Below are 26,847 nucleotides of genomic sequence, written 5' to 3'. Positions count from 1 at the left end.
TTCGTTCAAAAAACTTTATTCATTAATGGCTCAGGGTGGTCAGTGTTACGCTGACTAGTGGTGTTGGCCGTAGGCCACTCTTCACTTTAAGAGCGCGGGATAGAACGTCAAACGTTCGTTGAGCTTTTTTATCAAAAACTATATTGGTAGCCCAGTATAGTGCCATCTGGGTGGAAATTGCTGCCAAGAGGCTCTTCTCTGCAATTTCGATGTCCTCCAGCCTCACAGCAAATGCATCAGATGTCAACACATTTCCCATGAATGTGACTGTGGGCACGTAGTGCGTCTTTGTGGGGTCCTACAAAAATAAAAAAGCACACTTCAACAAAAAACTTGTTGCTTCATTATTACAACAGCTCCTTTATGTAGGAACAGATAAAACGTAATGTTTTACGGCACACTGACAAATAAATGAAACTGAAATTAATTTGCAAAGCATGCTTCCAAACTAGAAGGAACATTCTTAATAATTCATAAAGCATTCGCACTAAGGCTACAGGCTTATCCACAGTTTAGTGACTGGTCTTGTTTACACACAACCCAATAATTCGTTCTGAAAAAAAAAAAAGAAAAAGGTGTGATTCCACGTAAGATTGAACAAACCATGGCTGGTCGACCTCTTAAATTTTTTTCAGAATTTTATATTGTTGTTTGATCAGTGGAAAGAAGAGATCCGCAATTGGTTTTGCTGTAAAAAAAATTGTTCGAAGCACAGTAAATTAATAATGACGGAGAGGTGGGGTGCCACGCTTACTTGCTCTGCTGCTTTTTTCGAATTTGGCAATCAGTTACGCAAAATATAACAAAGCTACATGACTCCAATTTGTTTGGCTATATATAGGGGTACTGGCACATACAATCATATTTAGATTGTCTTTTAGAACTGCATTATCGAACTGCATTAGAACTCCATTTAGAACTGCATTATCGATGAAAATGTTATTGTAAGAGATTCCATTGAAGGCATAAAAAAATTGAGCAGGCATGGCATGCTAGCATGACAACAGAAACAACCCACAAGTAAACTGAGTGCGATAAGACCATGCAGTTTCTGGCCTAGGTGCCCTTAATTTGCAAAAACCTTGCACAAAAAACACTTTAGAACTATGTGAGCTAACACATGGCAGTGAATTGAAAAAAAAGATTGACTATATATATCAAGAACTACAAAATTATGCCTAAAAAGGAATATGCCATCAACAAAGCTAATAGTAAAGAAAAAAAGAGTTCATTATTGGCTGCCTACCCTGGAGTCTGCACAAGCGTATGTAAACCTATAAGGGGAGCCTATTTATGAAAAAAAATTAATCAAAATTAAAAATGGGCAGAAGTGCATAAAGCATGCATTCTCAAATCATGACAGGGAATCAGCCACTGTTCCTCAAATGAAAAGTATGCAAACCTCTACGTACCACCAGATCAACAAGTAATCTGGGCTTAGAGCCTAACAGGGAAACTTAATAAAAATTAGAGAAATACTGAACAAAAATTGGAAAACTGACTAAAATTCGTGATTATAATCAGAAGATGTGACTGTTCTGATAAACAGTTGATTTCCCATATTTTTGAACAGTTGCCTGTATTTTTCATGAATTGTCAACCCGTGGCGTCTGTGTGCGAGTGGAAACCATGCCATCACATTCGCCGAGAAACATGCAGGGCGCACGAGTTCCTGTCCTCTTCTCTCACTCTTTCCCAAAAGCACTGATGCTTTGCCTAGCTACTTGGCCTCGGCGGGGAGAACTGTTTGCAACCGCTGCTGTTCATACCGGTTCTAGGAACCGCAGGGGGAGATGAGCGAGTAGAGGGCCCGCATTGTTAGTGTGCCCATCTCGGGTGGGTATGACGTCACGAAACATCACCTCCTGTAGTGAACGGCGTGGCTGCTGGATGCGGTAGTAGTTTGTTAAAAACGCATTAAATTCATTATTTCCCTGTAGTTTCTGCCTGGAATGAAGGTTGTCCCGATCACTTTGAGGACCCCACTTCCAATTTGATTGAATATCTTGGTGGCCAAAAATTTGTTCAGTATCCCTTTAAGGACCATGTACCATACCATGAAACAGGAAATGGTTGGTAAAACATTAAGCTATTAGAAAACACCAGATTGGGTGAGACAGTCGGGTACTGCAGGTTGAAAGAAATAAACTTGGTGCGGCCATACAAAGAGTAAAACAAACAACTGGGGGCAAGAGAAGCAGAATGAATGCAAAAAAAAAAAGAGGAAAAGCCGAGAAGGCAGGGAATCACCTAGAGCGACAGAATTAGGGAGCTCACAGGGATGAAACTGAATCGGCTTGCTCAAGAAAGGGTAAATTGGAGATAATTTTAGAGCGGTCTTCATTCTGCAGAAGACACAAAAATAGGCTGGGGATGACGACGGTGGCACAGATGCCGTGCTTACATAGCATTACACAGGTTCTAAGATCTATGCTTATGGTGACACGAATAAAAACCATATCATGGCTCGCGATACACAACATCACATCACTGAATGCATCCTTAAGCCAGTTCGGGCTGCATAAAAAATCAACGTGCCCACTCTGGTCAGCTTGGAGTGCCAGTTCATGGCATTTCAAACAGTGGAGATACCGATTCATTGAATCCTATAAAAACAATGCAAAGAGTGGCTGACAGTGATGTAGCCTCCGAGCGGGCTACATTATGGCGGGCTTCTACTGTACTGGGTAACCTATGCATAAATGGTACGTGAAAGTCGTCTTGGACATGGCTGGTTGAAAGGCTTTTCAACAATTCACTTGCAAAAGATATAGCAAACATTTATCACAGATGGCAACTTCACAACTGCAGTTCACAGGGAAAGTAATATACAAACTATGAATTATACTCACAAATTTGCAGATGAAAGCATCCATTCTTTCCTTCACCATTGCCGGAAGGACACAAATAGCAGCAGTGAGCATCACCTCTGAAAAAACCGTGAGTTGCACTGTTTCAAAAAGTACTTAAATGCAAAAGCTACAAGCTGGATTCAAACTGCCATTTTAGCAACTCACTAGAAACATAGAGGCTGTAATGGTGTACATGACTGACTATCTTTTATGGGGTAGTCATGGTAACTACACTCAAACTTAGGAAGTATGCAGGGTCACCCAGCCAAGCGAAATTCACAGTCACGTGCACCACAGACCAGCTGGATACCTAATGTGAAGTGAGAAGGAGTAGACGTGCTTACTTACATCTACATTACTACACAACTAGTTTGTGTATTGCTATGGTGTTTAAGCAGCAGAACCTAATTCCCATTGGGGATAGCACTGCAAGACATAATATAACAAAATTTTTATCGTACCTTTAGAAGATGCAGTTTACATCTTCGTGCTTTCAGATGTGAAAAAAATTTTGGCACGAATTTTAATCCTTGCCATTGCCAAATGTAGAATGCACAGAAATAAATTGAAAACTCAAGAAAAGTATTGGAAAACACAGTGGCACCCATCTTGCCTGCTACGACCCCTTTAAAAAGACTAAAGAAATCACTTTGAACTGTATGTAAGAATGTTAAATTACCTTTTTTTATTAGTGGAGGTAGGCATTTTGTGAAATGGGAGTATTGAATTCATTCATGCAAAAATCCCATTGCAGTTTAGAAATTTTCAAAAACCGACCTCTAGTAATATTTGAGAAGAAATGAAATTCACCCACATTCAGCCGCGATACTAAAACACGGAAGAGCGTCACTGCCCTACTTCGTCAAGAATAAGTGAGCATCATTATATCGACCACCAACCAACTTCGTTGTGTGGGCGTGCAGGCTGTGCTTGCAATTAAACGCACATGGCACACAACAAATACAGAACTTTGCCTCTTCTGTAATCTTTGTTTCCAACATTCTGGTCTTTTGCTTGTGCTCATCTGTGCTTCAGTTTTGGTTCCATCATTGAACAAAACTTATTTTCTTAAATTTTATTTTATTGGTTTGAGCACAGAATGAACTGTATTTCAACCTAGCTTTAGCTGAGAAGTTCAAGCAGTGGTGAATGTATTGCACAAATAGAGGCAGTTTAAGATCTTCAGCAGCTGAGATATTTAAGCAATTTTTATTGCTTCTGTACATGAGCTCTTGAAATAAATTTATCTCTGTAATAGCTACCTGTAATCACGTCGTTGGCACTTAATGCCAGTTTCTAGGAGTGTGACATTGCATTTTCAAAACAAGTGCATATAGTGATAGACTAATCGAACGCATGCTCTGAGTCAACCAATGTAGAACTGTGCAAACAAATCTTGCCTAATACATTCAATTTTACAGCACCCAATTTGCTTGACGTAAAATCGGAAGAATGGCGCTACTGGAAGCTAGATACAAAGAAAGGTGGTAATGTTAGCGTAGAAATGTTTGAAATTACCCTCGGATGCATCTTCAGAGGCATCGACAAGAACAGCATCGAGGTCTTCCAGAAACTTTTGCATGTGACGTTTCTGTCTGGCTATTTTTACTATTTTTCCTGAAGCAGGCCCCAAGAATTCTTCCAGTTTCTCCATTATGGGCACTTTGGTAAGCAACCTGAATTCCAGCTGCACCTATAAAATTTTCATAAGGCATTTTAATGACGGTAAACCCTATAGACTTACTTGCATCTGCGGTACAACATTGCACAAGGTCACAGCACTGCAAAACGTGTAGTCAGGTTCACGATTACAGTAATATGAATAAAAATGCTGAAGATGATGTTAATCAGTTTTATGGGCTCTTGCAATGTGGCAAGACGGTTACTGTTACAAAAACAAAAATGGACAACCACACATTTGTAGCACCAAGCTACAAAAAAACTTTCATGGATTCCTCAACATTTCCATGGACAGAACAAAGCTTTCATCCTAAAAGATACACGAGGATTTCGGTTGAGCTTCGTGCTACAAATGCATAATATCTTTCCCTTTTAAGGAGTTGCAGAAGTGCTCAGATACGTGTGCAGTTAAAAAATATTAGGAAATGAGACTGTGCACCAGGTTATGAAAAAGGCTTTGAAGCATCATTTTCATACCTTGCAACAGTTTTCTGAAATGGGACATACTTTCTAAGTTTTGGATTTGCAGTGCCATCCACAGCACCATGGTGCTATGGATGTGAGATAAACTGCTAGCGAATGCATTTGAGCTGAGTATATTTATGGTTCCTTGGAACATACCAGACATTTGTTATTAGTGTGCTCAACTAACCTTGTTACTGTCTAAATTTTCTTTCTTTCTGCCGGTCTTCTTAATACCAGCTTTTTGTTAATTTTTCAAAAAGGCAAACAAAGCCACTTTCAAATACAGTTGAACCCCTTTATAAGAAATTTGTACTGAGGAGCAACTCTTGTCTTTTTATGCGGTGTTTCTTATAAGCATGGGTATCACTTATGCATTTTCTTATCAACACCTATTTCAATGTAGACACACTGCTGTCTCTTATACCAATTTCTATTTTAAATCAGTGTCTTTTATAAAAAGGTTCGACCTACTCCTACCAAGCACAAAAGGGCAATTTTGAAATAAAATGCGGAGGTTACTATCTGCCAGTTTCACAAGTAAAGTACATAGCAGGACATAATCTTCGTAAGTCCTGCCAAGGAATTCGATGCATTGAAGCAGCAAGTGACGAAATAAGCTGTTTAGCAAACAGATTACTCATTCCTGCCGCTTGGTCAATATAGCTATTGAAAATCTAGATGTTAGTAGCTTGTCGCTATGATGTAATATGAGTGACTATAGCCAAAAGTGCAGAGACAAAGGGATGTACATCAGTGACGCACCACCAGTTGTGTCATAAAACAAGTATACTATAAAATTTTAATATAAGCAAGGACAACTGCAGACTTACTGCAAAACCTTCAAAAATACTTTATGCTGCTCTGTACAGCAAGCCAAATTAACATAAATTATCAAAGCATGCACCTTGCCAATTTTGGCACACATTCGCTTTCCCCTGAATGGGTGTGCTGCATGCACTTTAGTTGTTCTTTTACAGCCTCAAAATGAATCACATAATGCCAATAAAATAGCATAAATTTACCATGTTTCTGTGGATGATGCCACTCTAACCTTCCACAGTTTAATTTGAATTTCCATTTGTCAACTAGATTGTGGCTGAGTGTGGCAATGCATGTACTAGAGAATAGCTTTAAGATGAGCTGGCACAGGAGCCATTTTTTTAGACAACTGCTTTCAAAGTCACTATTGCAGGGCATTCGGCCATCTCCTACAAACCACAATGACACAAAACAATGCCAACAGTGATATGTTGTAGCTACCAAACATTGGCAAATAAGGCGACAATCTCGCAAAGGTATCGTGAAGTAGTGATCACTTTGGCTGCCGTAGCACTAGACTTTCTACGGTATTACACCAGGCACTCGAACAACTGACTGATTGTCATGAGTAAATGCACCAGGCAATGTTGCAAGTTTTATTTGACCCTTTTACTGTCACTAATGTACCAGTAAGTTCATCTTGCATTCACAAATTAGTGCTGAAGCACTAAATTGGCCTATTTGGCATAATCCTAGTGATTCCACGATTTCTTGAATCAATATACAAGACTATCAACAAAAGCACATAGATACTTCTTAGCATGGTTTCCATTATGTTGCCATGGCATGATGAACGTTATTTATAATTTTCCCCCGACATATATTTGACGTTTACTTGAGTTTCCCTCAACATATGTTTGAACACATAACCATAGGCCTGCACATGGAAAGCGGGTCACAGGGGCCAGCCTAGCTCACCTAGTCACCTAAGGGAAGGGGGAGCAAAAAATCTTCCCCATACGTAGACTTAGTAGGGTTGAGGGCCACTGCAACGAACCTTTGGCCCCCTTTATGGGGAACCCTGTAAACGCCTATGCATTCACGTTTCAGTCAACAAAAATGTTATTAGTAAATGACAAATGTGGATTCTGGAACGTGACAACTAAAATAACTATATTTGCTGGAAATGCAAATTACCCCAAACTAAAACGCGACAGGCGACTGAAAAATTCTCCAAACAAATCGGCAGAAAAAGAAGCCCGAATCCTCCTGTTATAAGCAGAACTGGCAACTCTAGATTACAAATCCAAGAGTTGCTCTGCTATCTGCCAAAGGTTTGCAGTTGTTGCTTCGTCTTTTATATTCTCTTTGTGCGACTTCTATATTGCGTCAAGTTCAGAGGCACTCTCCATTGCTTCTTTGATGAACTGAAATATTACTCAAACACTGCTTTCACTCGCTTCATGCTATCAGTAGTAGAAAGGATGTTGTATCCCCTTTCTGCCCCATCTTGACGTCACAACAAGCGATTTCTGTGTTTCGAGCTTCCCTGATATTCCCTAAACAAGCAGACTCTCGGGTTGTGTGTTGGACAGAACCACGCAACAGTAAAAGCAATAAGTGTAAGCAATGAAATAAACCATACAGCTCAGCAATGCTAAATTATTTTCATTTTTCCTGTTTTTTCACATCTTAGGTGTACTTTTTACACTTTAATCAAAAATGTACATTAGGGTTTTACTGCATTCTTGTTCAAGCCATTGTACATATGCATCATGTTAGCATAAAGTGAACAATTCAAACAGTCAGTAAATAACATTTCAATAGTTTATATCAAATAAACTGCAGAATAAAAATTTTGAAAAGCTTGATGAACTAATAAAATACTTAGAACAACTGTACAACAAATAATTGCAAAACAAACATCTCAAGAATGGATGGATGTGGCCGAAACAGCAGAGCATGCTATTTCCCTGGGCACTTTTTAGCCACTTTCGATTCATGAATGCACACTGAAAAACTTACGATGGAGCCGATTAAAAGAGCAGGGTACTTCTTAATGATGTCATCAACAGATGGGCTGTCTTGGGACACCCACTCCCTTCTGCTTGGCAAAGTTCTGCTCATACAGTCCTCAATATAGGCCATGTCGGGCCTGGCCTTTGCAACTTCTTTCGTCATTGCCAAAACGTGACCAGCAATGGTCTCGGCATCTTCTGCGTCAGCCAAGACAGCTGCCTGAAAGCACAGATAAATTTTGTTGGCCAGATGGCAAAGACAAACCTGATGTCTGCAGGGCTGTGCAAAATTTGAAATACGTACACTAGGCCTCTCAGTGCGCCGAGGAGCAGTGCACTCGTCCTCTGTAGGCTTCTTCTTCCGCGGAATTCTTTCTGTGTTCTCCTTTGTTAATGCCTTCATTTTCTTCCTTTCATATTTGGCTTTAAATCTTAGAGCTTCTCGCCATGAATCCTGTAAAGCACGAGAGAGTTACTAAATATGTTATTTAAATAGGTAACTGCAATCATGTGATCATGGATCGCCTCACACACAAAAGTATGACTGGCAACAAGTACAAGGAATGAGTGCCACTGCAGCAGCTGTCATCACAGTTTGGTTGAGTGAGATCACATAATAAAAGTATTTCGGAAAGTTGTTATTGATTCATCCCTTTTCTTTTGAAAATAAACATTGCTCTAATCAATAACTTATAACAGAAAATATGAAAAAAGAAATTTACCTCCCCGGCACTTCTGTTCTGCTTTTGTTTTTATTTTTTCTGACCCCACAAGGGTACTTATTGAGCTTAAAGGGAAACTACACTGAATGTTCTGCTTGTAACTTCATTACTGCAGTTTAAGTGATTAATAATGAGAATAGATGGTGATGATGCCAAGAAAAGTATAGATGATGGTATTAAAAGTAATTGTAATGTAAATGTGACAAAAGAAAAGTGGACGAAAAGATACCTTGCCACTGGCAGGTACCGGCCCAAAGGCCTTTGAATAATGCGTCCGATGCTCTACCACTGAGCCACAGTGGTGGTCATCCCCCCATCCACCTTATGGGTATACTATATGTGTATTTAAACGTGGGAGGGTCAGTCAGTGTTGCCCATTGCCACTACAATGAGTGTGGAACACTCTTCGATCCGTGCCGGTGGCAAGTTATTTTTTCGTTCACTTTTATTAACATTTACATTACAGTTACTTCTGATAGCATTCCCTATACTTTCCTTGGCGTTGTTGTCTGTTAGTTCTTGGAATAATCTGTTTACAAAAAAAATGAGCCCTTAAGTTTACACTTCTTTCCTTCATTTCTGCAGTTTGTAGCTTTGTGTCTGGACATCCCAAAATTGAATCATTAATGCTCAAATGCATTGTATAAATAATGCTAGCATCACTGAATTAGAACAATTTTATGTCAGTTCAAAATGCTCCCCTAAATACCAACAAGCAACCAGTGTCCGAGAAAGAGAGAGTGCGAGATAATGTGCATTTAAGCCATGGTGTTGTTCTCAGTTATAAAAACTGGGCCCCATGTGTGATAAACAATGAAACGATGCCAGTGCTAAATATGTGCCCCCTTCCCCCCAGAAAAATAAAAAGAGCAATCCTGGCCGAAGCAACAACTACCACATTGAGAGCAGCGTGACAAGACAGCGTGGGGAGGTGACAAAAAATAGTCCTTGCCAGATTTCAGTTGGTGTATTGTGCACGCGGGCACTGCATGACATCTTGTGATGTTGACAATACTCGCTTTTCTTTCGAAACATCACATGGAGCTCTGTCTCTGTCATATTAGTGGTGATGTTGCGAGTTGATGCAAACTCAGATGCGCACTCTTGCTTACTTTGAAATTAAATTAAAATATTTTAACGGCAACATTTCTCGCTAATAATCACTAAGAAGTGCTCACGCATGCAGGACTATCGCACACATGCACCTGAGTTTCAAAATTTGGTCTCGGGGGTATTTTAGGCGCATAATTATAACTTCCAACACTATGTCTGCTCTGAAATCGGATTCTAGTGCACAAAATATTTTCAAATAGCTTATGCCAGAACATGATTATTGTGTTAGAGCATATTTAAGGGGAGACGTGGCAATGGGAATCGTAATTTGGTCAAAATGTTCAGTTTTTCAATTATTCTTTTCTGCAATCCTGAGACCATGTGTCACATCATAGTGTGATTTTAGACCCAAATAAGCAGTAAAAGTTGAGAAACAAGCATTTCACTAGTGGGATGTCGTCAAAAAAAGCTATGTGAAAATTGGGCATAGCAAGATGCAAATTTGAAGCTCTCCCTTGGCACAGTGCCACCATATTGGCATCATAAAGAGGACAAATTGGAGCTCTAGATAGCCACAAAGATGCATTTCTCCAATGAAAAATAAAGCCAGTTTCCTTCAGAGTTCCATTCTATCAACTTCTAGCTCCAAAATCTTTGGGCTCCATTTTCTCAGCTTTCAATTTTTTGAGCAGTTGCTGTCAGTCATCCCTATGCCATTTCACAACAAATTAAGCTATAGCCATTCCGTTTTTTGCACTTAGATTCTCAAACATGGGTGAGTGCGGTAAAGCTGTCCATATTTGTGTACACATCATACGGACTTTTCTAATTGGCTTTTTATAAAAGTTGTTGGTAAGACAATATGTCTGGGACATTAAAAAAATTTGTGTGCTTATTTAAATATTATAAATAAACCAATAGCATTATGGCACAAAATGAAGCCTTGTGAATATCCTTATGCAAAAATTTTGACAAGCTTATGTCTAATTAGCTAATTAATATTGGGATGACAATGAGAGTCTATCAAGTGTTGTAACTCAAGAGGTACATTAGATAGCTCAAAACCGATTCCAGTTATGATATCAGCACAACAAATGACATCTGCATGCCGAATTTCATCCCTTTGGCCTCATAAATAAAGATAATTTTCATTGCCACGTCCCTTAAAAGGGCTGTGACAACAATTTTGAAGTGCAGTTATTTTTTTTTTTGCAATAGCTTTCTGGTGGCCAATTATTCATACCACAGTCCATTGATTGCTGCAGTTCACAACACATAAGTAGTGTGCTTATTGTCAGCTAGTTGCACCTTCAGTTTGAAAGAGCTAAGAGAACGACAAGCCGCCGGATGCAACTAACACCATCTAGCATGTGAAATGGCACACACATAGGTCGGCAAAGATGAAGAGCTCACATACGCTCACTCATGAAATATATTTTGCCCTTGGGACTCGCTCGGACTCAGAGACACCAAAACTCAGACTAGCGCTGTTTATCAGTCTCAGTGAGCCAGTGAGTCCATTTGCATGCAATTGACTTCCTTGAACTTTGTGTCAATGCTGTTTACCACTAATATCTCGTGTGCTCTGTGCCTTACTTGACACCTTTCGATCTCGTTCCTTGAAATATGAAATATTAGCGATCGCAACTCGGTGAGAATATTTTTATTGAAAGAGATGACTCACGTGAAATATTTTTATCGAAAATTTCTAGGAATCCCCACTGCCTGTTGACTTTTCGATAGCTCACACCTCTGATCAATAAATATTGAGCTGGCGTGCAAATGCTGGTGCTTTGAAGTACTATGTGCGAGTATAGGCCTTATGCAAAATCGCTGCCATCTGTCCGCCGTTGTGTGCATAGCAGCTATGTTAGAGGCTCCACATGGCGCAGTACACACAGGCTCACGTGTGTTTACGTAGACGTATCGACGAGAGGCGTGTATTGGCCCATAATCGCAATGGCAACGTATTGCTGCGTCTCTTGCAGCACACATAGAGGAACTCTGAGTGCTGAAGAGAAAAAGGTAAGCCGTAAACTTTGCCCCTTGTTTTTTTTTTTTTTTTCCCCAAGCTGATGGTTTTTTTAGCATGAGCTCCGGCTACTGCTCTCGAAAATACGTGTTTGCATTCTCCTTTCTATGCAAGTAAGACGAGCCATAGCATTTGCATTCGTGTTCCCGAAAATTGTTGCGTGCCAAGGTAAGGCAGTTTTTGTAATGTTCTCGCTAGCAACCATTTACCAAGTGACGGAGAAGCTTATGTTACACGCTGAAGTCACCTTTATGCAATTAACTTCATCACAGCTAATTGCGTGTGCCTATATTTCGTTGATGTGTTTTGTTTATTATGTTTGGGTAACGGCACATGCTCAATTAGAAGCAAGTGCATGCCATCGGTTAGTGGGATGACTTGCGCATGACTGCGTACATTTTTCAAGCATGCGATGTGCTCAGCACATGCAATGAAACGTAGGCACACACAATTAGCTGTGATAAAGTTCGTTGCATGAAGGTGGCTTCTGCATAAGTGTATGAGTCGCCTTAACTTGGTAAACAGCTGCTAGCGGAAACATTGCAAAAACTGCCTTGCTTTGGCATGCAACAATTTATGGGAACACGAATACAAATGCTATTGCACGTCTTACTTGCATAGAAAGGAGAATGCAAACACGTATTTTCGAGAGCAGTAGCCGGAGCTCATGCTAAAAAAACCATCAGCTTGGGGAAAAAAAAAAAAAAAACAAGGGGCAAAGTTTACGGCTTACCTTTTTCTCTTCAGCACTCAGAGTTCCTCTATGTGTGCTGCAAGAGACGCAGCAATACGTTGCCATTGCGATTATGGGCCAATACACGCCTCATGTCGATATGCCTTACATATACATACGTCTATGTAAACAAACCTTCTTTCAAATTTTTTTGGGACATGTGCTAAATGTGCATATATTTACAGCAACCAAAGGAATAAAGCCAGTTGATAGTTTGCGCTCTTTCCGTTTACGCTTTTTTACTTCCTGTGTTTGTTCGATTGTATGTGCAACATTACAAACCACAGACATGCACCAACTCGCCCAGCAAGAAGTTGTTCTTAGTACTGGGATGTTCCTTTTTTCTTTCTGCACTTCACCACTAAATGAAAAGCAGCCACTGTGGTGCGGTGAGCACAGTTTGAATATGTTCTACTTTTTAGTGCTCACTGAAAAACACAGTGCATACACACTAAGCCCTTGTGGTGCCACAGGCACACATATGGGCTGTTGCACCCCATCACCCATAAGCAAGCACAAATTATTGTTTTAGCATATTGCGGGACTTTTTTCCCTATAGCAGGTGTTCTCTCTTCTGTGAAGACATGAACGGCACCATATCAGGAGATCAAAAACGAAGCACTGATGCAAGATAGCTGCTATAGAGCACCTTCATTTAGCGACCAAAAGAGGAAAACTAAGCTGTTCCATGCACCTCAACTTTTTTGTTGAAGGGACACCACCTTTTAAAGATTAAGATGGAAGAAAAACAAGACAAAGCTCACAACACCTAAGCGAAATCACCACAGCCATGTTGTTTGGCATGTTGGCGTTCCTTACACTGCTCCTCATTACTCACTAAACCGAATGACACTGCTTGGTTGTTCCCTTTGTAAACGGAATGACCTGCAGGCTCACAACACATGTTCAACATCACCTGCTGCACCACGACTCAGCTAACTAGAAAAAAAGAATGGTGCAGCACATGCACTTTACATGCTGTCTTGCAGCGCACAAGCATTTTTGGACTGCGAACAATGCTCTTAGTGATAATGCATCGTCACATATGAAGCTCTCCCTTAGTTTCATGGAGGTATTTAATGACCGAAAACGTAGTGGATTCTGACTTCTTGGTAGACTCACTTGATGGTGTGAAGGCAGTGCAGCTTTCTAACATTACCTTTCCTCACATCATGAATACGTATTCATGTAATAAAGTGCCGTTGCTATTTTTTAATTTTTACTTTTTTAATGAAAATGCAATGATTCCAATCAGAAGCAAAGTTAAGCCTGCAGATTTATCATCACACAGGGACCTTGAGGGCGAGCAGCATTTCACTATTGAATGTTGCATCGGCTAATCATGTGTAACTGCCTGTCCCAATTTAGAATAATGGCTTATAGAACAGGAGGAGCCATGTTCAATTCTGAAATTCTTGCAGAAGCTATCTTTTTATTGTCAATGACTGATTTCGCTTCACTGTTGGTCCTTAAAAGCAGGCATTTATTAGACAAGCTTTTCAGTGCAATCAATTCTGCAATAATATGTGAACTCACATAGCCAGTCCCCGCTACATCAGCCAAGTTAGGAAATCTGGTGATCAAAGCCCGTGCTGCCTCTGTGTACAATTTCCCAGGGTACCTAGCAGGAAAAAATATTTACAAAAGCAAGAATGTAAGTTACTCACTAGCAGACCAAAGCTTTATCGAGAGATCGATAAAGAAGAGTATGAGGGCAAGAGCCCCTTTGATATGCAAAGAATAAAAATCGCAACAGTTACAATTGCAATGGCATTGCATTTCTAGAAAATAGGTTGCCTTTAGCCAAGTTTCTTTGTGGGTAATAACTGCAGAAAGTATGGCTAGAACAAAACATCAGAAAGGCATTTTTGGATAAGTAATTGATTGATATCTGACGTTTAACGTCCCAAAATCACCATATGATTATGAGATACGCTGTAGTAAAGGGTTCCCGAAATTTCGACCACCTGGGGTTCTTAACGTGCACCGAAATCTGAGTACACGAGCCTCCTGCATTTTCGCTTCCATCGAAAATGCAGCCGCCGCAGCCGGAATTCCATCCTGCGACCTGCGGGTCAGCAGCCGAGTACCTTAGCCACTAGACCACCATGGCGGGGCATTTTCAGATAAGTAGAAATCCAGTGTATGTACAGTTGACTCCCGATAATTCGAAGTCGCTTAATTGGAATTTTCGGTTAATTAGAAGTCAAGAGGTGTTCCCGTCAGTTTTGTATGCAACACCATAGAAAAAAATGCTCAATAATTCGAAGTTGAAAGCCCACAAGATTGGTTAAATAGAAGTTATTTTTTAATCTAGAGCCTCGAGGCAACCGTTAGTTTCAATAAAATGCGCAATTTTTCAAGTGCCAGAACAACTACCGCACTGCTGTCGTCACCATCGTAGCTGTCCGCAGCGCACTGTTGTGGACATCGTCGTTGTGCGCAGGGCCACAGTGCATGAAGCGGCAAGATTGTTCAGTCAGCACCGGCGTGTCGAACGTCGAGCTATCCCTTTCACTGTCAGTCTTGTTCTCTCGTCTCTGCTTGTGTTTCGTTGACTGTGTCAGCTGCGCGTCGCAAGTTATTTCCTCGTGTTCGGCTGGCCACGACGTTGAATAATGGCAAAACGCGGCTCGTACCGAACACTTGATCTGGCGATGAAAGAAGTCCTGAAAGAAGTAGAGCAGGGAGGCCTTGCCAAGCAAGACATTGCACGGAAGTACGGCATTAAGCCTAACATGCTCTCGAATTTTATAAAAAACAAGCAATCAATAATGGATGCTTTTGCAAATTACAAGTTTAAAATGTCACGGAAGCGAATGCGCACCGGCGCCTACCCGGATTTGGAGAAGGCGCTGCTGATTTGGATCAGAGAGGCACGCAACAACAAACTTCCTCTCAGTGGTGAGGTCATTCCAGCGAAAGCCTCATCTCTTGCGTTAATGTTGGACATCAACGACTTCGCTGCATCGGACGGATGACTGACGCGCTTCAAACAGCGCCATGACCCGATTTTCAAGAGCGTGTGTGGAGAGAAGGCGTCAGTCGACCAGGAAACATTTGCAGCATGGAAAGCAGAGAATCTTCGCGGGTACCTTGAGGAGTATCAGCCGGAAGACATCTTTATCGCAGACGAGACTGTGCTTTTTTATCGGTTGCTACCAGACAAGACTGACGTTTAAAGACGACGACTGTGCTGGCGATAAACGTAGTAAGGAAAGGGTGTCTGTTATGATTGCCGCAAACATGACTGGCACTGAACGATGTCGCCTTCTTGTGATCGGGAAGGCCGCTAAGCCTAGGTGCTTTAAAGGCGTCAGGACCCTTCCTGTCGACTATGCTTCTAACAGAAAGACGTGGATGACGTCCGACATTTTCAGGGACTGGATAAGGAAACTGGATCGGAAGTTCGCATCATCGAACTGCAAGGTGTTGTTCCTTGTCGACCAATGCAGTGCCCACATGGACGTACCAGCCTTGAGTGCCATCCATCTTGCGTACTTGCCCGCAAACATGACATCTGTGTTGCAGCCCATGGACCAGGGCATAATCAAAAATGTGAATGTCCTGTACAGGAAGCATCTCATCGAGCGCATGATTCTGTGCATGGATAAGTCCTCGCAATACGAGGCGAGTTTAATTAGTGCCATCCACATGCTAGCGCGAGCGTGGGGCTGCGTGAAGAATGAGACCATCGCCAACTGCTTCAGGGCCTGTGGTTTCGTGGCAAATTCTTCGGGAGAGGCTTCTTGTCCGCCGGTGGAAATGCGAAGCGAGCTTGACGACAGCATTGTTGACGCCGCTCTCGGTGACAGCAGCTTTGACGTCGTCCTCGGTGACCCCTGCTTTGAAGATTATGTCGCCGTGGACAGCACAGTCAAAACGTGCGGTGCACTGACGGACAGCGAGATTGTGCAGATTGTTCGGCCCCACGAAAGCGTTCATCAAAGCGACGACGAAGATGACATTGAAAGCAAGCCACAACCGAAGGCTGCCGATGTAGCTGCGGGCCTCGCTCTCGCGCAGCGGTTTTTCACTTGGGAGAACAACGCTAAAGAAGCACTTGGGCACATCTACGCCTTCCAAAACCTGCTTTCCACTGCTAGATTCGGCAAACAGAAGCAGACGAAGATGACCGACTACTTTTCGTAAAGAACTGCCGGCTTTGAACCTAATAAAGATGCCATGTTTTTGTGATTTCTGCCTAATTGGAAGTTCGTTTAATTCGAAGTTTTTTGCGGTTCTCGGGAACTTCGTATTAACAAGAGTCGACTGTACCAACAATGCAACAGGCATTGAAAGGCATCATAGAAGCATCTATATTGTTCGTATACCTGTTGTTGGGTCTTATACAAAGTTTTCAAGAGTCATCACAGTTTTCTGTGCTGGCTACCACAAGCAGGCTGAAACCATGATCTTTTAGCTCATTAAAGAATGTCAGTACAGATATGGAGGGGGCACTGGCACTACTTTGATGCCACTGTTTTCTACTCCTTGCATTTGAGCGAGACTTTATGCAGCATTCCAACCAGCTGGTACCTTGAAGATAGTGACCACAATGATGTAAACAAAAACAATATATATTTAATCACGGGAGGAAACAAGTGGGCATTGTGACTACTCCATGGTTTGTCACCAAGGGGTCATGCTTCATTGAAGCTTCCTTCAGCTGCACAGATGGCACTATGACATGTCAGATATTTTTTCTAGCATTTGAGTGCTTTTTCTGCAATTTTTTTTGTTTATTCACCATGGATGTCCCCCCCCCCTTTTTTTTTAACCCACGAGAGCGGGTAAAAGATGAATGTGAAGAAAAGTTTCAAAGCACTTTCAAACAGGATATTGCACAGTATCTACGTAAATATTACTCACATGTCGTATAAGTACAAGTCATGGTGAAGCCACTGTAGTACTCGAGAGCGACCTACGAAGTACTGCCCTGGCTGGTGGCATTTTACCATCCAGGCAATGTCTGGTGGTACATCTGGGAGGCAGTATGCACCGGTCCGTGCTGGCTGTGACGGCTGTGCAGACTCTTCCAGAACATCTGCTATCCTGTAATAGCAACACAGAAACTGCATTTTGTCAAGCTGTTATGAAAAACCACCTCACCCTTTTTTTGTTACAACTACCAAGCTAAGAGGCTTATCCAATTGAGAGGTCTGTTTTAAATGAAAACTTTAGCCACCGTTTTTCTCAAAGCAGTGTGCAACAAGCAGCTTGTAAGTGTATTGCTAAAGATGCAAAACTACTCACCGGACTTGGCTGGTCAGTCGGACTTTTATTCTCGATTTATTTTCGATCACGTCCACTTCTGTAATGTCGACAAAAACGTCGAAGTCTTCGTCGAAACGCTGGAAAAATAAGAATGCCAGAACTCAGAAGGGCACTACATAACACACGGATAAAAAATTTGGAAGTGTCATGGTTGCAATGTTGGCCAACAAAGACCTGCTGTTGCCACAAGCATTCGTGCTATTTACATGTCCCGAATTCCCGCCACAGCAAGTGAAAAGCGCAACATTTAACTGTATTTAATAAACACACTAAATAAATTTGACTACTGCCAGCGTCGGCTACACATACACGTGCAGCCTCGCTAGATGCCGAACACTACTGGAATCGACACCTAGCGCGATCTCGAAGTAGGATTCCCTACTCAACAAAAATACCTTCCACGTTTTCTACGATTAAAGAAGTGAGGGGTAAATTCGGTGCAGCAATGATTGTCATCGAGGCTTAAATTGGGCGAAATTTAGCAATAACATGTAACTTAGCGCTGTCGGGTTTTTCTATAGAATGGACGAAGCAAAAAGATGCAACACAAAGCTACAGTAATCGATGACAAACGCTGTGGCAACCACTGCAGCACGACGACTGTAGAAATATATAGAAAGGAAGGACTCACCGTCAAGCCTATGGCAGAGGCGTCAACTTCTGAGAACATGTCCAACCCTTTCAAGTGTTCAATTAAATCCCGCCCCGTCCACGGCTCGTCGAAAGCGACGGCGACATTTCTGTCGCCGTATGTAACGAGGCACTTCGATTGCATGGGGCGACAGCGGCGCAAGACAAAGAATCGTTTTTAAGCCAGCCGCGGCACATGCACTCGCTCAAAAATTCATGGCCCCGCTACGCACGTGCCTCCTCGTTGCAGTTGATGTTGATGGCGCAGCGGCGGCCGATGGATGGATGGATTGATATGGCTGTACCCTTTAGATCGGGCGGTGGCTGACGCCACCTAGCCGGAATACTTAGTGAACCACAAACTAGAGTTATCTTTTTTTTTTCCTTTAAATAGTGAAGTTAAGGTCTGGTACTTTACAGTGACAGCGACGTCACACGGCCATAATTTTTTTAAAGTATGTTTTAGTTTAAAAATAAACAGACAGTTTCTTATTCCAACCGTTCCAACCATAATGCTGTCTAAGGTGCCTTGAAGTGTTACTATTTGACAACCGTGCTATTTGACCAACCTTCTCGTAACGCGTTTTGCTATGGCGCCTGCACACATTGAATTTGGCATGATCATGGGCACGCTGTACCACAGTATTAAATACAAATCAGAAGCCGTAGCAGTAGTGCTAATACGACTGCTGATTGAATTATGGTCCCTGGCAGTATATTCTAGGGGCCACAATTCACTAATAGATCTACTGATTTTTTGAAATTTCCGCCGATTCAGTGTACTGCTGTTCGGTCTTTTTTTTTTACAAAAATGAAAGGAACTTCCACTTTTTTTACTAAGTATTAATTAAGACATTAATGTGTTACTACCAGTCAAACAAGAAATTTCTTTCATGGTAAAATTCTCAAGCTAAGCGCTACTTTTGATTGACGAGTCATACACCTTCATACAGTAATTATTACAGGAAGCTGCTCTATGTTATGAGCAAATATCGGGAAGTAATGAGACAGCGATATGAACGCACACCACACCCAAAATCCACGGAACCACAAACAACAAATCTGGCTCTCGGGCAAGTATCGTCTCTGGAATAAAAGAAATGCGTGCCACTAACCCCATCGAGTAGCATGTTGTATGAGCCAATTTCTCCTCGGCGACAAAGCAAGGCACGCTCTATCACTGTAGTGATTTGAGCAGTCTGGTCTTGCTGATCGAGATATTTATCTTATCGCTGCCTAGCTCCTTGTCCTCTCTGAAAGCTTCAGCTAGCCGCTGGCTCTGAAGCCTAAAATATTGCACCTGAGTCCACAGAGAGATCAGGAACTTCAGCTAGGAAGACCTATATGCTTTCTAACTGGTTATTAAAGCTGTTATTTGCAAAGATACAGGACGACATTATCCAATGGACGCTATTTGCTATGGCCTGTGATTTTGACCTTGCGCACATGACACATATATGACTTCCACCACATCACAGATTTAACATGCAGCAGTCAGTGCTAAGCCGAATAAACATAACACGAGGATCAACACAAGTGCTTTTAGTGTGTTGTTTGGTGTAGCCGCATCTGAAACTGAACTGCGCATGTGGTGCATTATTCTTCTTCACATTATTCGGCACACTATTCTTCTTCACGACACCTGTCTTCCAATTTCGTTCACGAAAGCTTAATGGAGCTCATCTTCCTAAATGCGAAACATTTCTTTGCCAACTGCAGGCACTTCAAAACGTTTCTATCTATCGATCGATCGTACGTCTGAATGTTCTCGCGGCCCCAAGCTGTTTAAGGATGTACTTGCTTGGGCGAGTTGGTAGCTATTTACTAGTTGTTACGTTATTGCGCACCGCTTATGACGAACACTTGGAGTCAATGACTAGACGGACACAAGCGCAATAACACGGTATTTTACGCGGTGCACAATAACGTAGTAACGCCTGTTTAACTTGGTATGGAGCAAAATTGGTATGAAAGGATAAGAGAGAACATGAGAGCGTGAAAATGCTGTCCCGTACGTACGTGGTCAAACTTGTGCGCGCCACAGGTGATAGTTTATATCTACCCCGGATACGGCAAGGACAGACATCGTAAACTGACATCGACAGCGTTTACCCGATGAATATAAAAAGTAAATGTCAGGGTCCCAGCAGGAATTGCACCCTGTCACAGAGCCACGTACGCCATGTCTTGAAAATGCTCTGGAAAAAGACACGATGCAGGTGTAGTGCTGGGGCAACATCAGTTCTGTGTGGTTGTAGTGCTAGTTATCTAATTTCATAAAAATTCAATAAACATTATTTGTGTACTCCTAGGGTACGTCTATGTTACAGGCGCCATGTCGCGTTAACGTCAATTGTGGTTCCAGTGTTCACTCTGTTTTTATAGCAATGCAAGAAACATTACATTAGCGTTACGTACGTATGATATCCGCATCATCGCACCGTGAGGTGCACTTCGTTTCAATAATGCTGACGTCTGCGATCTATAAGTGCTGACGTACTCTCGGAATGTAATAACATAAATTACTCAGTGTAATGAGAAGTAGACGCCAGTGTAATGGACATTCCTGGTCTGCCTACGATATGTGTCCACAGCTACTCGTAACGCTTGCCTCACCCCCCTCCCAACCCCAAAACAGTTGCTGGCCGGCTGCATGCGAGTACAAGGCTGTAGGTATCCCTTGTTTATATATCCTGCTCACGTACGGCTCATGTCGGGGACATTTCCTTTACTATTTGTTAAAAAGTGCAGTTTTATAAAAATGACCTTTATAGGCGCTGAATTTGGCATTCCTAAAGCGAGAGCAAATAGCGGAATAAAGAGATCTACTCATTTTTCGAAGACATATTCTAGCAGTGTATAGGTGTTCTGTGTTCTAGCCACTTTTTTTTTTTTTTTAAATGTGTCGTGGCAACACTGAGCCACCTTACCCATCCTTACCCGTGTTCACTGCCCGCGTGTGTCCAGGCGTTGTTCACGACGACTACAGCGTTCGTTTGGTTCCTTCATCCGTGCTGCAGCAAAAAGACAGCTTCTTTATTCTGCTTTCAGTGGCGTGTTTCTCCTGACTCGTATTTTCCATGTGCCGGATGTCTACTATGATGAACTTATTCACGTTCTCGCCTGCTAATCTTACGAACACCTAGGACGTGTGGCTTTCCAGCGAGCAATGTTCTGGTGATTTGTGGTTAGAACTATGAATGCAAAGTACTGTCCGAGATGCCCGTTTTTCTCTTACCAGCTGGTAAGAGTGATAACGCACATAGGGTTAGAGCACAGCGGAGAGCCGAACTTCAGCGTGATATGCGGCATCGAAGGCTGCGCCAACACGTACACGAACTTCTCCTCCTACAGATCACACCTGTATCGTCACCACTCAGCCGTGCTTGAAGAAAATGGCAGCAATTGCCATCAGCGGTCGCTCGAGCGCCCAAGGGATCGACGGAGCACTGAACTGCCGTCAAGCGAACAGCTTCGGCACGAAATGGACAGTGCGGATATGCACAGTGCTGAAATGAACGGCGCCGAACTGCCAATCTTTCGCGGCGGTTATTCGCATAGGAAAACTCCTGTGAGGAATTTGCAATCACAGCAGACTGCAGCTCCACGTGACCACTTTCAGCGCTTTCTGGAAAAAGTTAAATCCACCATATGGGATTTCTTTTTTTCCATCACTACAAAACACAGCTTGCCACATGCTGCAGCTGTGAAGATATTTGCCCAACTGAAGGAGGTGTTCGAGCTTGTGCTTAAGGCTTATGGTAATGAATTTATGAATGCAATGGAGACATCAGTGATGGGTCCTGAATTGCAAAATCTTCTTGGCTGTTCATTTCTGCCTGACCTGTTCAATGGGATTGAGAGTAAATGGAAACGAGACAATTATGTGAAGGAAAATTTCCCTTTTGTACCAGCTGAAGAGCATTATGTCGGTGAGGATGCAAACTATCATTACGTCCCATTGCCAAAGCTTCTCACTGTACTTTGCCAGCTCCCGGACATTGCAGCCCATTTAAAATCACCTGTAAATATTGAGAGGCATGAAACCTCTGTGTACAGAGATCACACAGATGGCCTGGTGTTCAAGGAACACATGCAATCTATCATTCCCGAGGGCAGCACACACACAATTATTCTTCTATTTTACACAGATGAAATAGAAGTTGTAAATCCCCTCGGAGCTAAACGAGGAAAGCACAAGATCCTGGCAGTGTACTGTAGTTTGGTGAACATTCATGCCAGGTATAGGTCACAGATTGACAATATTTATCTGGTCATGCTTGTGCGCTACGCATATGTGAAGACTCATGGTCTAGGCCCTATACTACAGCCACTGCTGGATGACCTGAAGGCAATGCACAAGGAGGGCCTCGTATTAAGTGTGCAAGGGCGTGAAGTTAATGCCAGAGTTATTGTGCTTGCATTTTGTGGTGACAATCTGTCCCTGAACCGCCTTGGCGGGTTTTCCTGCTGTTTCAGCAATGGGCGAGTTTGTCGATTCTGCATGATATCCTCAAAGCAGCTAGCACAAAAAACGCATGAAGACATGTGTCAAGCACGCACATTAGGTAGGCATGAATTGCACCTTGCAGCTGTAGCTGTGAACACAGCCAACAGACGTCTGTATGGTGTCAATGAGGCCTCTCCCCTGCTCCAGCTTCCCTATTTTGATGTGACTCGGCAGTTGCCTCCAGACCTAATGCATGACATATTGGAAGGTGGTGCAGAATCCGTGCTTCGGCAAGTTTTAAGATCGCTCTTATCTAGTAGGTTGCTATCCAAGCAGGATCTGGATTTGGTGTGGGCATTCAAGTACGGGAAGAACGACACAAAAAACAAGCCTCCTGCAATCAATATGTCGTTTCTGAACAGTAATGCTGTATTGGCAGGAACGGCATCCAGCAAATGGTGTTTGATGAGATTTTTACCACTCATCCTTGGAACGAGGATCCCAGAAGGCAATGAAGATTGGGAGCTCCTGTTGAAGTTTCGCGAGATCATTGATATAATTTTTGCAGCTGAAATCTCATCGGCCCGCCTTGCATACTTGGACGTGCTTGTGCAAAGCTTCTTGGTTGATTTTTCAGCCAGGTATGGCCCTGGAGCACTCATCCCCAAGCTGCATTATATGGTTCACTATGCTCGATTTGTGCGTGAGCTTGGCCCACTCAAGAACTTTTGGTCGATGAGATTTGAGGCTAAACACCAAAGCTTCAAAAAAATGGCTGCAACTATCAAGAACTACAGAAACTTGACACATACTCTGGCCGAAAGGCACCAGATGAAACAGAGCTGTCATCTGAAAAACTTTGAGCTATACCAGGAACTAGAAGCCTCAGGAAGCAGGCCTGTTAAATGGAGCACACTGCCAACATGTGCCAAAGAAGTTTTGTCGAAGACAGTGCATGAAGTACAAAATGCAATGGTCGACCGACGCACGTACCATGCTGGGAGTGTTTTAGTTCGGAGAACAGAGGAGGGACCACAGTTCTATGAGATTGAGCGACTACTTGTGGCGAGAGGAGTGCTCTACACACTCACGAGAACACTGGTGGTTGAGTGCTTCGACAGGCACAGGTTTTGCTATTGCGTTCGAAGAGCAGATGAGCAGGAACTTCAAGAAGCTAGTGAGAGATATGAGCCATACCTGCTGGACCTCTATGGGACAGGTGAACTGGTCCCCAAGTGGGAAACTTGGTAGACAACTTGTGCATTGTTTGACAGTATTGTATGAACTATTCAGTGGAGTGATTCATTTCTAGATTTTTTTTCTTAAACTCATAAGGGAATGTATGAAAATAGAGTCCTATGTTTAAAGACGAATATCGGGAAGAAATCATTTTTGTTGTACAGTATTGGGAGCAAGGATATACCATGGCGCCACCATGCAGATGCATTCCTATGATGTACGTGGTTGGATTGCTCCGCCAGCCTTCTCGCGCGCAGCCCGTAGCCCCTTTTGCGTCTCTTTTTTTTTGTTATTCTTGTCGTACTTCACTCAACGAAATCATAGAAATGCTGCCGTAGCTTCTTTACTGACTGTGCAAAGTGCTAAATAACTGCTCTGGAAAAGTTTTACACTTCTCATAATGCCTCACTGCCGGCGTCGTCTGGCCGAGCTCTCTGTTTTTGTAAAAGGTAGAGACTCATTCCATGTCGAATTGAAGCATCAAATGGGTATTCACGCGTGCTTGTGACAAAGAGTTATTTTTGCTGAAAGAAGTGTGCGCAATTACACTTTTTCATTCGTTGTAGGTTTGCATCTAAAGACGTACCGCGGTTGACACGACAAGCATGCGCAAATTTTCATTTTTGCTTAGCACACATATCCTTACGAAGCTCAGCGCAAATGGATTCCCCGCTTTGTGGGAAGCAGCACAGGATTATTACAGCCGCAACCTTTCTGTTATGATATCGGGCAAACGTGCGAGTCACATGCACATGCATGCCTCATTCAGAGTTGTAAATATGCAGGTAAAATTTCACACGAGGAGAAGTTTCTCTGCGGCACGATCCTAATATTTATTGTGAAAATTTTGTACGGTTGTTAGACGGTGCGCATTTGATCCCCATTGAGCCACACATGAGTGAAAACAATGAATGATTGCCAGTTCCACAGCTTCTACGAAGAGGTAAATCGTGATAAAAAAAGAAAAAGCAATCCCGACCGGGTTTGATAAGCGCAGCGAACAGACTGCGCGCCAGTTGTATTATTTTGTGCCCTTGAAAGGACATTCTGCGAGGTACATCTTTTGTACCGTGATCTAAATGGCAATTTCATGTTTCGGTAAAAATGCCAGTGTCCAGTTTCTTTCCAACTTCATTCATAAGCTGTGTGACATTTCACGGTAGCTATTAGAAGATGAATCAGTTTTCGAAGCTGGCCACGTTTCCGCCTGTAGATCAAAACAACATTGAGAAGTGGCCGTGAGCCCATTTTGCAGACTCAAAGAACCATGTGAGCTGAAGTCGCGGACGGCAGGGGCATAGACAGAAACTTTTTCTGGAGGGGGCACCACCTTGATAGAGTTGGGAGGTGGGGGGGGGGAGGCAGATGTGGTTGTCTGTTATTTCGTGCGCTTTTTGCCATGGAAAAATTTCAGGGGAAGAGGTGGGGGGGGGGGGGGCACAGACTTGGTGTGCCACTCCATGGCTACACCACTGGCAGACAGAAACCTGTGTGCTTGAGTACACACATGGGGCAGACACCCGGGGAGGAGAGGGGAGTGGGGGTGGCGCAGACTGTGGTAGAAGTTACCTTGGCGAGAAAAGCAGCTTTAGCAGACTGGAGCGGCACATGTATGATGCAAGAACGAAGGTTTCGTCGAACGTGCTGGCCGAACACGCAGAAGCAACTGGCCACGAAATAGACCGGAATAGGTTAAATTAGCAAAAATTAAGGGAAAGAACTGAACTTCCGGGCTTTATCTTCACTCTCTGACAATTCAGACGACGGCGCACATTCTTAAATGTAATGACAAAGACTTCTGCCACATCTACGTACGTGCGTCGTGAGAAAGAGAACAACCTTATTTAAAACGCCTAGGCTCCCTCCACACAGGGAGGACGAGCTTTCATCGCGACGCGGCCTTTACGACGTCATATTTTAAAATATGCATAATCGGTCTGTTTGCACATTCATTTTTTTATTGAACGAGGCTCCCGTGTGGTAATTGAAACGTTCTGCTTTCATGTGAACAATCGTGGTCGGTGCTTATTTTAACCCCATAGGCTTGAATTAACAACCACAACAAATAGAAAGAGAGAGGTGACAGTGTTATTGTCAGCGGCCGCGACGGTGTCATCGTGTACGTAGCACGCTGCAGCACACCGCCGATAACTTTTGCTTCAAACTTTCCAGATTGTGTAGTCTGTAGAAGTTCGCATACATCAAGTGAGAGCAAAACAACGCTGTTCAAAAGTGAAAACAACGCATCCAACCACCAGCTTTCCTTCGCCAGAGCGAGGCGAGATCACGTGATCCAACTCTGCATGCTACCGCGATTGCAGGGCTCGCGCCTCCAGTGGTGGGCCTCACCCCAAATACATCTTGTCACAAGAAATGGGCAACATATAACCACTTGAACAATGCATTAATGCCAGACTGCATGGTTGCTGAGTGAATCAGTGAACTTTCCTGTTTATGTTGTGAAGTGCACCTTTGCGACATAAAAGTTGTGCTGTAATTCACCTTAAAGGGACCGACAACAGGCCAGAATGTGCGTTTAGATCATAGGAAAAATGAAAAGGCCGTGAAATATACTGACCGATTCCAGCATTCTTTTCATGTTGTGACTAGGATTTATATTTTAAATCGTGCTTAAATGTAAGAAACACCATCTTTTTGTGCAGCCTAGCAGAATAACCTTGAAGCTGGAATATGGACTACGAAGTCAATCATTTTGCTGTACATAGTCTTGACACCATCATGTATGCCAGTTAGCAAAATTAAAATACGTGTATTAATATCTAGCCCTGCTCAATTCTGCGCTGAAATAGACTAGTACTGCTGAATGGGCGAGTTGATGCATGATAAATTAATATTGCGCTGACACTGTCGTCTGTATCTGTTTTTTTCCCCTTCTTGACTGCATAGCATCTTCACGCTCAAACTGAGCTGCGCTAA

At 42.7% G+C, this 26,847-nt stretch overlaps 1 protein-coding gene across 2 annotated transcripts; it reads right to left on the bottom strand.

Moving 5' to 3' along the window:
- On the bottom strand, positions 1–25,310 carry LOC142794352 (uncharacterized). 2 transcript variants are annotated; one of them, XM_075885880.1, is made up of 9 exons: positions 18,223–25,302; positions 17,571–17,668; positions 17,187–17,369; positions 13,851–13,935; positions 8,079–8,228; positions 7,782–7,994; positions 4,371–4,545; positions 2,853–2,929; positions 1–298 (listed from the first exon to the last, which is right to left on the bottom strand). In XM_075885880.1, exons 1-9 carry the CDS (start codon positions 18,364–18,366, stop codon positions 23–25), a joined length of 1,401 nt encoding a protein of 466 aa, XP_075741995.1. In that variant the 5' UTR covers positions 18,367–25,302; the 3' UTR covers positions 1–22. The 2 variants fall into 2 exon arrangements, with proteins under 2 accessions (XP_075741995.1, XP_075741994.1); XM_075885879.1 differs by having other exon boundaries at positions 7,782–8,228; positions 18,223–25,310.
- Positions 25,311–26,847: the final 1,537 nt, after the last annotated feature.

Source organism: Rhipicephalus microplus, unplaced genomic scaffold (genome assembly GCF_043290135.1).
Source record: "Rhipicephalus microplus isolate Deutch F79 unplaced genomic scaffold, USDA_Rmic scaffold_402, whole genome shotgun sequence".
Taxonomy (NCBI): domain Eukaryota; kingdom Metazoa; phylum Arthropoda; class Arachnida; order Ixodida; family Ixodidae; genus Rhipicephalus; species Rhipicephalus microplus.
Note: the sequence above shows the minus strand (reverse complement) of the source record. Positions and strands in the feature narration are given on the sequence as shown.

Coding starts and splice junctions, on each gene's coding strand:
- LOC142794352 (XM_075885879.1), bottom strand. CDS start 18,366: ATGCAATCGAAGTGCCTCGTTACATACGGCGACAGAAATGTCGCCGTC. Junction 8,229..13,850: donor ATGTAGCGGGGACTGGCTAT/GTGAGTTCACAT, acceptor CGTGCTTTACAG/GATTCATGGCGAGAAGCTCT. Junction 299..2,852: donor ATGCTTTCATCTGCAAATTT/GTGAGTATAATT, acceptor TTATTTTTGTAG/GACCCCACAAAGACGCACTA.